At 40.5% G+C, this 13,463-nt stretch overlaps 1 protein-coding gene across 4 annotated transcripts in view; it reads left to right on the top strand.

Annotated features, from left to right (window-relative positions):
- Positions 1–13,463, top strand: part of EDRF1 (erythroid differentiation regulatory factor 1) — a 346,290-nt gene that overhangs the window by 104,719 nt on the left and 228,108 nt on the right. For 2 of the 4 annotated variants that reach the window (XM_086922575.1, XM_086922574.1), the window contains exons 5-9: positions 1,721–1,845; positions 2,042–2,201; positions 7,395–7,496; positions 7,750–7,871; positions 11,745–11,856. In XM_086922575.1, coding sequence (XP_086778701.1) covers positions 1,721–1,845; positions 2,042–2,201; positions 7,395–7,496; positions 7,750–7,871; positions 11,745–11,856 — 621 coding nt within the window. The remainder of the gene's footprint in view (positions 1–1,720; positions 1,846–2,041; positions 2,202–7,394; positions 7,497–7,749; positions 7,872–11,744; positions 11,857–13,463) is intronic. The other 2 variants (XM_086922577.1, XM_086922576.1) reach the window with 1 other exon arrangement.

The following is a 13,463-nucleotide window of genomic DNA, read 5'->3' as shown; positions in this document are numbered from 1 at the left end:
CTCACCGACCCATACAGCCACTCACCGACCCATACAGCCACTCACCGACCCATACAGCCACTCACCGACCCATACAGCCACTCACCGACCCATACAGCCACTCACCGACCCATACAGTCACTCGCCGACCCATACAGCCACTCGCCGACCCATACAGCCACTCGCCGACCCATACAGCCACTCGCCGACCCATACAGTCACTCACCGACCCATACAGTCACTCACCGACCCATACAGTCACTCACCGACCCATACAGTCACTCACCGACCCATACAGTCACTCACCGACCCATACAGTCACTCACCGACCCATACAGCCACTCACAGACCCACACAGACCACTCACACACCCACACAGACCACTCACACACCCACACAGACCACTCACACACCCACACAGACCACTCACACACACACACAGACCACTCACACCCACACAGACCACTCACACAAACACAGACCACTCACACACACACAGACCACTCACACACACACTAACTCATCGACCTATACAGCCACCCACAAACCTACTCTCAAATGTTGCAGGTTGCAGTTAGGAAATAAAATTGATAAATAAATCAAAGGTTACAGTAAAGTAATAGTTGGGCTCAGATTTCACATGCACAAAGCCATTGAAATTCAGCAGTTATAGTTACCTGAGTTAACTATAGCTTATAACCCTCAATGCACTGCTAATGACCTCACTCATGACATGGTCATTGACATCACTGAATGCATCTCAAATGATATCACTGATGACATCCACAGAACCACTCACACACCCACACACAGATCCATACACCCACCGAGTCGCACACCCACTTACAGACCCACACAACCACTCACACACCCACTCACTCAACCGCAAAGCTACTCAGACAACTACTCACATACCCATACAACCACTCACACGCCCACACAGCCACTCACACGAGATGCAGGAGATCGTTTGCATTTGCAGAGTGTCTGCATCCCTAGATATACAAATTTTGTTTTTCCTTTCATATCTGAAACTACTGAAAGGATTTACAGTAGATCACAAAAAGGGCCCTTTCTGGACTCAGGGTTACCTCTCTGCCAAATATGGTGTAATTCTGTCCATAAGTTCTGTCTGTATGGGAATAAACATGGGAGAAACACTTTTTTCTCGGCACCCGCTTGACAGATGCCTCCAAAACCTTCCATGCACAACAGGAATCAGAAGGTCACTTTTTGGGAAAATTTCGTGAAGATTCGTCGAATGGCGCAAAAGTTATTAGCAAGTCAACAAAATGCTTTTCCTATAAAGCTAGTTCCGAACTATAACTACCTACTGGTGACCCACAGTAGATTGTTTTTTTTGTGTGTGTATATTTGCCTGTGTATCTATATCTAGCTATCTTATCGATCTATCTAAAAAAACAAAGGTCACAGGGACGTTATAGTTGGGTTTAGATTTTACACCCACGAACCACAGAAATTCAGCAGTTAGTTACCTGAGCTAACACCCCCGCAACACACTGCTTATGACCTCACATAGTACACACTCATGGTATTATGTCTGGTGCCCTCCGTCAAAATTAATGACAACAATGTGATATGGTTCTAGTTTTAGTACATTTATCATTCGTTAGCATGATATTGTTTCTTATAGTTACATGACAGACATGTTTTAAAAGCCATGCCGCTCATCATATGTTTTTTTCCCTTCATAAATCACTTGCTGGTGTTTCAATTTTAGACTGGAGATTGGACATGGTTGAAAGACTTCTATCAAAGATTAATAGACCAAAAGTGGCAGAGGAAAAAGAAAAGTAAAGAGCACTGGTACCAAAAGGCTATTCTGTCAAAGTTTTTATATTACAGGTAATGTATGTCAGTTTATAACTTTTCTCAGTTTCATAGATATACTGTTATTTTACTTGGTTCTACGTTATATGCTTTTTTTTGTTTCTTCTGAATGAACATTTATTAGTACACCCCTAAACCTGATGTGAAGGCAGTGAAGATGGAAGCATGTTTAAGAAGGGTTGGGTAACTTTTTACTTTCTGTCTCATTCAGTATAAATGGGGATGATGCAGCCGAACCAGTTACTTCCTCTAGAGATGAGCCGACAGATGCTGCAACTCCTGATGAGAGTGGTGAAGCAGGAAGAGCCTCATGGCCAGCCCCCTTCGAGACTCCTTCCTCAATATCTGAAGATGTTGGCTCTTCTAATCAGGTTATTGTTCATTTACATATTCCTGTGTTGCTCTATCTTTCTTCAGTAGATCCATTTAAATACATGCCAGATGGCTTGAAGTATTTTGTGCAGCATTTAACTACACTACTAAAGGCGCAGCACTGTCTATATCTAAACCTTTACATAAACCCATCTTTATTCTTCTTTAGTACTGTGGCATGATTTGACTGTTTTACTGCTGTGACATCATACTCACTAACAGAGTGGACTTTATTTGCCAGTGAACACCTGTTTACAGTCCTAAAGCAGGAAGGTCTCTGATAGATTCCCCTAGTTTGAGACCTCTAGGAAGTTTGTAAAAACAATTGCTCTGGCATGCCCATGTACCACAGCAGGGAAAAGGTTAGAAATGTTTCTTGAAGGCAAAGTATTATAGTTTTGTATTGTGTGCATTGCATTACTGAATTGCTTCTAAGCGGTGTAGAGAGAGGTGACAAGGTTACAATAGTAGTGTGAGTACAAGGTTTATCTCTTGGAGTTTTATACGGAAAAGACACATGATCTGGGTTACATTGACTGATTTTCCAAGCATTTCAAGGTGTAATGATTACATTTATTGTGGGGTACTTTACAGCATGTCCATGTTGGTTTTTCACCTGGAAGTATAAAATCACAATAAAATTAGAAAACCAAATCTGTATAAGAACCTTTTGACGGTTAAGATTGCCTGATGATTAGAGGAGCTCTGAGTGACTACGATGCTCCTATTAGTGTGTTTAACACAAAAACGGCACTTCATGCCGGAGTGGTACTATCCCAGGACTTGTGCGATGTCTGAAGTGTTCTAAGTGCATCGTTGTTGTACTGTCCGCTCAGTGCCCAGGCATTGTTCCTCCTTGTCTCCCCGCTATTACTCCTTCCTCCCCTCCCTCCTACAAAATATTGAAACATTGTTTGTGTACTGTACCTTATTATGCTCTTGTATCTGATGTAACTTGTAACGCAACAATCCTGAATGTAAAGCGCTCCGATACCCTCTTGGGTCAAGTTTGCGCTATATAAAACTTTATAAATAAATAAATAAATAAATAGTCAGGGAAGGAAGCGCTGTTAGCTCATAATGGACTAGTAGGTAGTTAATAATTTTTTATTTGAGAAATTTAAAATGAAGGAGCCCTGCGTGCAGAACAAATAGTATTACACCAGGTCTGTCCATAAGCCAGCTCCCTGGGGTTCAGGATCACCTAGTGTATTTTGATAGGAGAAGAGATAGTAAAATCAGTTTGCCTCTTGTTACTATATTCTTTTTGAATTAGAAAGAGGTGGCTTAGCCCTTAACAGTACACCATTTCCCTGATCCTTCTGTAGGGCATATCTAGCACATCCCAAAACAAAGGCTATTTTAGGGTTGTTACCAAGGCTGCTCCTTATAATGGCACATATTCACCATTATCCTCCGGAGAGACTACTGATTTTGCCTCCAACAAACACACCACATTTGTCAAAGAAAGTCTTAAACAATAATATCCACCAAGATGGTAAAGACAGAGTGATTGATATTACCATTTCTTCGTACCAGAAACCATTGACACTTTTGCTTCTGATAACATGATGGTGTTGCAATCTAATGAGGCTGCACGCACAGCAACTCGGATGTGGAAGTTGAAGAGCATCCCCATTTATGGGGCAATAATGATTACAGGTTAACTCTATTGCGAACCTGTGCAAAGTTCTGGAGGCTACAACTAAAACTCTTAAGTGCAGTCTGAAAAGTTTACAGTTTCAGGTCAGTTTTTCTTTATCATGGGCTTCAGTTTTAACTATTGAAGCTAGTTGCCGAAATCTAAGGGAGGCTTCTGTGTCCCTTGTCTCCCTATGAACCGTGTGTTAACATTTACTATCTCCCTGTGTATTTTTACATTACTCTCACATGCAGTCTGTTTATGTGTGATGCATATGTGTTAATTTGATAACTTATCGTTGTAAAATTAACACACCTGTATAGACACTTTAAAAATATATTAATTTGGTGTTTGTGGGTGTTGTGCTTGTGGTGCCTGTGGGTGTACATTCAGTAGTGTGTGCATGTTGTTTGTGTGCAATGCTACATGAAAAAAAGGGCATTATACATTACCTACATATAAATTATGAAGATAATGATGAGTAGTACTTGCCTGTCTCCACACCACCATGGCCTCACTCCGTCAGGACTCTTCTGCAAGGACACCGCCAGCATAAAGAGAAAATCTACATTGGCGTAAACTTGCTGGCCTGGTGGTGATGGAGTACTGTTAGCTAGCTGAGAGGACTACCGCCGCCGCGCAAACCTGTCTGTTGTCGCAACTTCTAAAAACGCCAGGGGGACTGCCATCAGTTCGACAGAGTACTTGGAACTGCCGAAGTGACGAGAAGACGGAAATACCGCCAATATCTAAATCAGGCCCGAAATGATCAAAGACAGGTGGTTAACATGTCCATCTTGGTAATGGGCTTTACAAATGTTCGTGTTTTACAAAAACAAGGGATCCAAAAATTGGTCAAGGACCTAGGTTACAAGCTATTTTTAGTAACAAAGGTCCATAAAATAGAAACTATTGCGGAAAACCATATATATAAATACAAACTTATTTTTCTCGGAGTTTTATATAGCGCAAACTTGACCCGAAGGTATAGGGTATCAGAGCGCTTTACATAGCACCAGTTGCATTACATGAGGAAACATTCTTTTTTGCTAGGCACAGGGAGATTAAGTGATTTGCCCAGAATCACAGGATGTTCAGCGTCGTTACCGAGACTCAAACCCAGTTCCCCAGATTCGAGATTGACCGCCCTAGCCGTTAGGCCAACTCCTCTCCTGAATGATATATATATACTTGGATTGTCCCACTGGACATCATATTTTATTGACAAAAGTATAAGAAAACAAATAAGTGGGGACATGTGTATCGTAAAAACAGGAAAAGGCTCAAGCAATACATGGATGCATGGCCAGAAAGAATTATAACAATTTAGTCCGGCATCAGATATGTAAGAACACTCCAAGCACATATTAATATACAATATATATTTTATGTCAGAGAGCGTACAGTCAATGATGTTTCGATCCCTTTAACTAAATGCTGGGATCATCTTCAGGACAGAGCAATTGAGTGCCTGATGCATTTTGCCTGTCATCCAAGGTTCTGGAAGTATAAAGGAGGAAAAAGAGGGGGAAAGAAAAGGATGAGAGATTAAAAATGCAAAGAATAGAAATTACACGTTTTAAGAGTTTTACCAATGCATGGTGAGAGATGCTCTATTTGACTGTTATAGGGATTGTGTCTAATCAAGTGTTAATCATGCGGCGATATACAGGATGGTATCTTATCAGGGTGCATTAAGGCTCCATGCAATATACAACGATATATGCCTGAGAAAAGTCTTACCTGGGACGCAGTGTTGAGTCAAGGTAATATGTTAAGTCTTGGTAAATTAATTCACAAATTGTGACGCGACGCTGTGGAAATGAAGAAAATAGATCCATGACATTGTGAAATCGATGAGTGTGATATCAGTGGGTTTGAATAGAATACCAACCGGGATGATCCAGCGTAAGTAATTATTTACAGTATGTTGGATTCATCAGATTTAACAAGCCCTCGGAAAGTGCTGGGGTAAAATCAAGAGATTGATCTGGGAGAACCAACCAGCATGTGGCCGGTGGATATGCTGTGGGAATAAAGTTGTATTGTGAGTGGCACAGTGGAATTACAAATAATCACAGTTGTGTGCATGTTGGAGAGCTCTTACCATGGGAACGGACTAAGAGATGGGGTCCAGATGCTGTGGTTCGGCATGTCGGTCCTGGCCAATGGAGATCTGGAAGTCAAAATCGTGGGTGGATAAGAGACAGGTCGACGTGTTGAGCTAGGCATACCGGTGCTAGTACAGCGAGTGCCGATTGAGAGAAAACAAAGGCAGCCTTATTGGAGCGGAGTAGGATTGAAATGAAGATAGTAACGGAGAACTTAAGTTATACTAAAGGTTGATATTACAAAATGAATAGTAGCACCCAGGAATTCTGACTATTAATATTTGGGAATATGACCAGACAGTCGATAAATTAAAGTTAAACAGAGAAATTATTGGTTCATTTTGCAATAGTCATGAAGGTCACACTAGGGAACTGTAATCATCGTTAAGGCAGATATTACATATTAACCCCTCCCATGCTCGTGACGGAACCGTTCCGTCACGGGCCTCGGGTGGGCTGTGCTGGTGACGGAACGGTTCTGTCACGGCCCACTCGCCGCGCCTGTGCGGTGCGAATTCCGCGCCTGCGCTGACGTTCTAAAGAGCGGGCGGGCCGTGACGGAACCGGTCCGTCACAAGCACAGCTCACCCGCGGGCCGTGACGGAGCGGTTCCGTCACGAGCACCGGAGCGCCGCGCGGCCCCGCCTCCCTCCCCCTTAGCGCTGCGGTGGAATAGCCGCCGCAGCGAAGGGTTAAGGAATGCTGACTATCAATATTTGGGACTAAAACTGTCCTGTTGACCCAGATTTGATAAACAAAACAAAAGTAGGTTGTGGAAATCGGTTCATATTGCTAAACATCACATACATAAACATACTTAACATTGGGAAAAGGCAGACACATATATAACAAATTAAACAGGATTGATCAGTTAGTGTGAAGCTGAAGATCATGCAGCTAAGCGTCTTGGGCAGCTGGGTGAGGGACAGAGGAAAGATTCCTTGGGCGGAGGAGCGATCAAGGGGACCATTCTACTAATGAGTAGAAAAGAGGTCCGGAATCTATGGGCTAGATAATCTTCGGAGTTAGTATATGAATTAAGTAGCATGTCACAGGGGATAATGTTTATTTTAGGTTCTTGAAAAATGAATAAAATACATTTTAAAAAGTGCAGCATTTCTATGCATGCCAACATTTCAAAATGAAATATTTGTTGAGCTGCCAATTTCATTTGGTTGTTGAGATACATTTATGTAATTTATCAGCTGCTTGTATTAGTCAGCACCTGTATGTTTCTCTCTTCCCTTTTGCCTGTTTAATGTTATTCAAATGTCTATAATAATCAGCCAATGGAAATGCGTTTTCTTTCAAGCAGCTGCATATGTGGAGTCAGTACTGTATTGTGTTTGATTGCTGCTTTCGGCATGTCTATAGTTTTAATCTGGCAGCCTGATAAAACAACACCAGAATCACTCGTTATGTGCTTGAACTTTTCACAGGAAAGTGTGACTCTTGAGCCCTTATGTGCATGGGGGCAAGTGTCCTCAGCTCCCAAAGGACACAACGTTACTCCTTTGTTTAGTGACGGTGAAAACAGTCAGGTATGCTTTTTGTGGCGTCTTGATCTGAAGCCGATTATCCCAATGTATCTGATCATTTTTTAATTGCGCTTCAAATTGGCATTGTTGACAAATAAATCATCTCTAGCAGTAGCTTCTCATAGCATCTGTCAATTTGTGTTCAGCATTAATTAAATATGATTTTCATGGTTTTGTTTTTTCTTTGCTTATTTTCTGCATTATCTTCTTCTATTACCAATTATTAAGCACTCATTTTGTTTTTATTTTCATTAAGGGTCTTAAAAATGACTTTTTACGAAATATTCTTTGGACATTTGAAGACATTCACATGTTGGTAGGATCCAATATGCCCATTTTTGGAGGAGGACGATATCCTGCTGTTAGTTTACGTCTAAGGTAGGATTTTACAATTTCTCTACAACATGTGAATTTGCTTCGCAGTTGTATGGAGTGACTGTGCCTCATTTCCTAAAACGTCTATCGTTTTTCTTTTTTTTTGGTACTGATCATTCCACAGATCTGGAGGACTGACCGATCTGGTTTATGACCCATAACATGCAAAGTAATTTGCTAAGGACATACCAATACAATTACATGTATTCAGCGTCCCTTTTCTGCTTCTACATATTTGTCATTCACTAGGGAGGATGTAATATGTGTTCATGCATTAAGGGGATGTTGACTGTATATTTGACATTCACCAGCATTTCAGACTTTGTTTTCTGCTTCCATTATGTTTAATGCAAATTTTTAATTGTATGCCTTAAATGTTTCAAATGTTCTCTTTCTACTGTGCACCAGCAAATTTCCAACAATGCTGAAGACATTAGTAAATTTCTGAAGAATGTGCAAAATAGTTAAAACATTTAGCTGTTTTTATACTCCACAGAAACACATAAGTAAATAAAGCATTCTGGTTCATTTGGTTGAGGATGTTTTCGTGGGGCTAACAGGCAGAAGAGGAGTTTACACTGTACAAGGTTTACATATCTACCTGCTTTTACATAATGTTGTAGTTAAAGACACATGCAGGTAAGAGGTGCATGGAAATTTGAGCATAACACAAGAAGAGGAAGTAAAAGGGAGGAATGGACTCCATCAGCTTGTGTCGGGTAAGGGTTAGGTGATGTATTGGTATAACAGAACACATCTTATATCCTGAAATACAAGCATTGTACAAAAACCTCAATCAAGTGAGGGGTGCAGATCTCTAAACATTGCATTATGATCACAGGGTCTCTTCTTAATATTCACATATGATTTAAAGAGCACTGAATCTTGAGCTGTTTAGAGAATGCTACATTGCAATTAGATTTCTGCTTACATGGCACACTGTTCATTTACCATATAATATTTGGTTTTGCACTACTGTTTTGTTGTGCTTCTCTATAGACGTAGACTCTACCATTGTAATTTATGCAAGCATAAGTTATGAAAAAGTTTATTGATATCCTTTTTTATGAGTTCTGGAAAATCAAAAATGATGTCCTGTAGCACACTTTAACTCGCTGTGTTTAAATGTGTCACAACATGGTCCTTGGTAGTGATTTGGTAGTGAGGATAAGTATTTACCTTTAGAGATTTTTGCATTCCTTCTTCTGAGTGAAGGGTAATATATATTTTTTTTACCTACACCAAGACCATAGCTGAAACATAAGGTAGTGAACATGTGCCATTCTTCAGCTACTCACTAAACTAATGATTGATTGCAGAGTACGCACACTTCAGTTTCTGTTTTTTTACCACTGTATCCCCTAATTTTGCCGCAGTTGAAGGAAATAGTGTATCTCTGCCTTCTGAATGTATACAAAATGGTTTAGTATGCTCAATTTCACAGTCACTCTTAATCCTGAAACCTCCTCCTTTCAAAGACAAGGGACTCATTTTCCTTGATGCTTCTACAGCTAGGCATTGTGATCACTAGTAATTATCTCCCCAACACAGAAGACAACAAATTGGGTCAAGGCCAATTATTTCTTCCACACAAAAGTGCCAGATTTAATAACTCTGGTGTTTTTATGCAGTTTGTGTAGGTTAAAATTGGGTTTCTACTCTAAGGAAGTTTATTTCTATATTCTTAAAAGGCACAGCCACAGAGAGTGCCTAATCGGAGAAATATAGAATCAATATAAAGGGTTTTCAGTTTGGCCCAGTACGATGATGGCGATATTTAAACATCCGCATATGAGGAGCATCTCAAAAGACTAGCCAGATGTCACAAATAATTTCTCTGTGTGTAGGTTACATCTGTGTTACTACTGGATTTATACAAGTATTTCCTACTTAACAGGTAGTGCATTGTGATTCAGCACAGAAGAGCTGTAATAAGTTATTATCTACTGCAACGCCTTCCATCTGGGAGCAAAACAGATGACCCTATGCAAGCTTCAGTCACTTCAAAATGTAGCAGCACAATTACTGCTTAAAATCGTCAAATTGAGTTTGGTGTCCCAAAGTATTCGGGATTAACACTGGCTACCGGTCCAGGCGAGGGTCCCTGTGTATTGTTCACAAGGTCCCCTACGGTGTTGGCCCTGTCTACTTAAGCAAATTCATCAGATGGTACGTCCCACAATGGAATCTTAGGTTATCAACTGCCTGTCTGCTGGACATCCCTAGGGTAAAGACAGTAAAACGGGGTGGGAGAAACTTTTTCCATCTGGCCTGTAAACTCTGGAACACTCTGCCTCTTACACTGAGAAGCCAAACCAACAGACAGTTGTTTAGAAAATTGCTAAAAATATAGCTTTTCGTACCCAAGTCTTAAACCAATTCCCTCCGCTCAACTGCAAAGACAGCACTAGCGCCAAGATGCAAAGGCATACACGCGCTTTATGAAACTTTAATTTCATTTCATGAAGTGCATATGCTCTGTACACTATACATGGTAACAATGGCTTATCCACAACTGACCTATTTAATTTACCTATATGCCCCTAGTAAAGTACACTATAGTAGGCCAGGGCCTGAAATGTAAATGCTATTAGTGGGCCTGCAGCACTGATTGTTCCACCCACTCAGTAACCCTTTAAAAATGGCTCAGGCATGCCACTGCAGGGCCTGTCCTGTTCCTTTGGAACAAGATTTTACCATCTCCACTTCAGGCTTTTGTGCTGAACATCTTTTCACCCATCACAGTAATCTAAGCCATTCTATCAGCTTCTCAATGCCTTAGTCTTTCGATTTTAGTCATGTAGAACATGATAATAGGAACTCTGCCAGACTGATATACATCATGTGTAAAACATACCTATTGATTAACAACAGCTAGTTTGCTGGTATGCCAAGAACACTTCTGGGGAGGGCAGAATAAGATACTGTTAAGTTGCAGCAAGATAATGATGGAGGAACTGCCCAAAATGCAAATGATGATTTGATCTTTAGTGCATAACTTTGCAGAGCTGACAGATTATTTTATTCTGCGCAGATACGGGCAAGTAATATTAAGAAATGTATCCAGATGTATCACATTTCCTCAGTCTCCTGTGCATCATAATTATTGTCAGCAATCTATGCCAAACCTAGGTAAACCATAAAATAGGTATCCGATGTATATCCAGGAGGACTGGATATGTGCCAGGTTTTCAGAATGTTCACATGCATCTTCATACAGGTGTTTTAATTAAAAGAAAATAATTTACACTGTCAGTGGTTATCCAGAAAACCCAGCATGGATCCTGCCGTCGTGCACCTGCCTCCTCTGGTTCTTGAGTCAGCCTCTGTAGATGTGTATGATGTGTCCAAAAGTGGTTTAACATACTAGGTTAAAGTGCAACCCAGCCGACCATTCTCACAAGGTAAAAGTATAAACTGAAAAATCTAGTTCTAATATTCAACAGCGAAACGAGACCTTCTGAATGCAATGTTCATTCAGAGGGAATAGAGGTTCTGATGAACTACACAGGTTTCATTGCGGGCCTTCACTCGGCACCTTTACAAACAATTTGAGCTATTCATGATCCATCCAAAACTTGATATGAATATAGCACGTGATTCCAGGACAAACAATGACCAAAGCGAAGTTCTACAGGTAGGTAATCTACTCCTCTGTTCATTCAGGGCTTATGTTCTTACTGGACTCTACAAATGGTAGATTTATAAACTATGAATAAAATTAGTACTGACACCCTCATAAAGGTTTTAATTATATCCTGTAGTGTACCTTTAAGACTGAATGTAAAATAAAAAATGTGTTCTGAAAATCATGATGAAAATGTGGCTTCTGCTTTTGAGTGGCATGATACCAGCTTGTTTTCTGTTTCTCTGCAGAGATAATAATAAACCAATCAATGTGCTGACTGGGATTGATTATTGGTTGGATAACTTAATATGCAATGTCCCAGAACTTGTAATGTGCTTCCATGTTAATGGCATAGTTCAGGTAAGCATTGCACAGAAAAACATTAACTCTTTATTCTGGGGTGAGTAACAGTGAAGCGCATGACTAGCAACAGACTGTTAACACTTGAATCACAAGGCTGGGCGTGTGCAGTTAGTAGTTACCGAGTTTGTGTTTTTCTGCATGCACTTTGCTGCCTGTATTCTGAGTTAAGGTAAAGGTCTTATGTATTAAATGTTGTATGACAGCTGAACGGAATCACCATGTTTGTGTGTTAGCAATTAATCCAGTATATGTGTACGTTAGGGATAATAATCTGAAGCTGAACTGTTTGTCACATCATATCCTTAAAATCTAATATTTATTAAGTGCTGCAAAAAATCTACTGACCCAGTTCGTTCTACATTCAATTGGTATTCTTTTGTATGCAATGGTTTGTAGCCCCGTTTATCAGTGTAATTAGCCATCTTTGATTGTCAAAGGGCAATGCTATGGTCTAATGGGGTCATTCAGAGTCTGAGGGGCACCCCACAGGTCAGCAGAGACTAAGGCCCACGCGTCTGTATTATATTTCCACCTCTTCCCATGAGGAGCTTGTTCCTTATGTGGAGCCACAAAGTCACTCATCTGATAAGTGGAAACCATGTTTGTTTTTCAGTAGCAAAATTAAAAACTTACAGCCTGATTCATCAAGCTGAATTGCGCTCGCAAAGGGCCAGATTCTGAGAATCTGGCCCTTTGCGATTGCGATTTTTGCATTTGGGATTCATCATCCCAAATGCAAAAATCAGTAAGAGCGATTTCGCTATTTTGCGAGGAATGACATTTAAGGAATCTCTATTTGAGATTCCTTAAATTCAATTCATCATCCATTTTAAAATTGCGAATTCGCAATTTCGGCCCGCTATTTACCGCAAGGTGAAACCTCGTGGTAAATAGCGAAAACTTAGAAAAATGCTTTTAAAAGCATTTTTCTAAGTTGCATGTTGCACACACACATGTCCTTTGGACATGTGTGTGTGCAACACCTGTTTAAATTTGCATTTAAGGGGTGCTACAGGGTGTCCTTTGGACACCCCTGGCACCCTTTAAATCGCTATCTTATTTGCGATTAGCTAATTGCTAATCGCAAATAAGGATTTCCTCCCCATTCATTCCTACGGGCCTTTAGGCCCATAGGAATGATTGGGGAGGAAATCCTTATTTGCGATTAGCAATTTGCTAATCGCAAATAAGGAATATGTAGGAATCGCATTTTTTTTTTTTGCGATTCCTACATGAATCCCGTTTTGCGAGCCTGTAATAGCGATTCCTTATGAATCGCTATTGAAGACTCGCAAAACGGGTCTTTCATGAATCAGGCTGTTAGATTTTGCTATTGAAGGCAAAAAAAGCAATAGCCCCCACAATCTGGAAGTTTTTTCCCTGTGCATGCTTTACAATTTTTCCTGATGAGCGCCTCCAAACTTCCCAAACAGGTCAAATATTTATTTGAAGGATGCGCTGCATAGAGCCTTCTGAGTACGGCCTTCCTTGTACTTTGAGCATATGATTTGCGTTGACTAATGGCCCTCTGTTTGAATGAGCATTAGTTTAAGGATTTCAGACTGTAGAGCAAGTTGAAATTTCAGCTGTTTTTACCTGGTACT

The sequence above is a fragment of the Lissotriton vulgaris genome, chromosome 5 (genome assembly GCF_964263255.1).
Source record: "Lissotriton vulgaris chromosome 5, aLisVul1.2, whole genome shotgun sequence".
Classification (NCBI taxonomy): domain Eukaryota; kingdom Metazoa; phylum Chordata; class Amphibia; order Caudata; family Salamandridae; genus Lissotriton; species Lissotriton vulgaris.
This window is presented reverse-complemented; position numbering and strand designations above follow the sequence as displayed.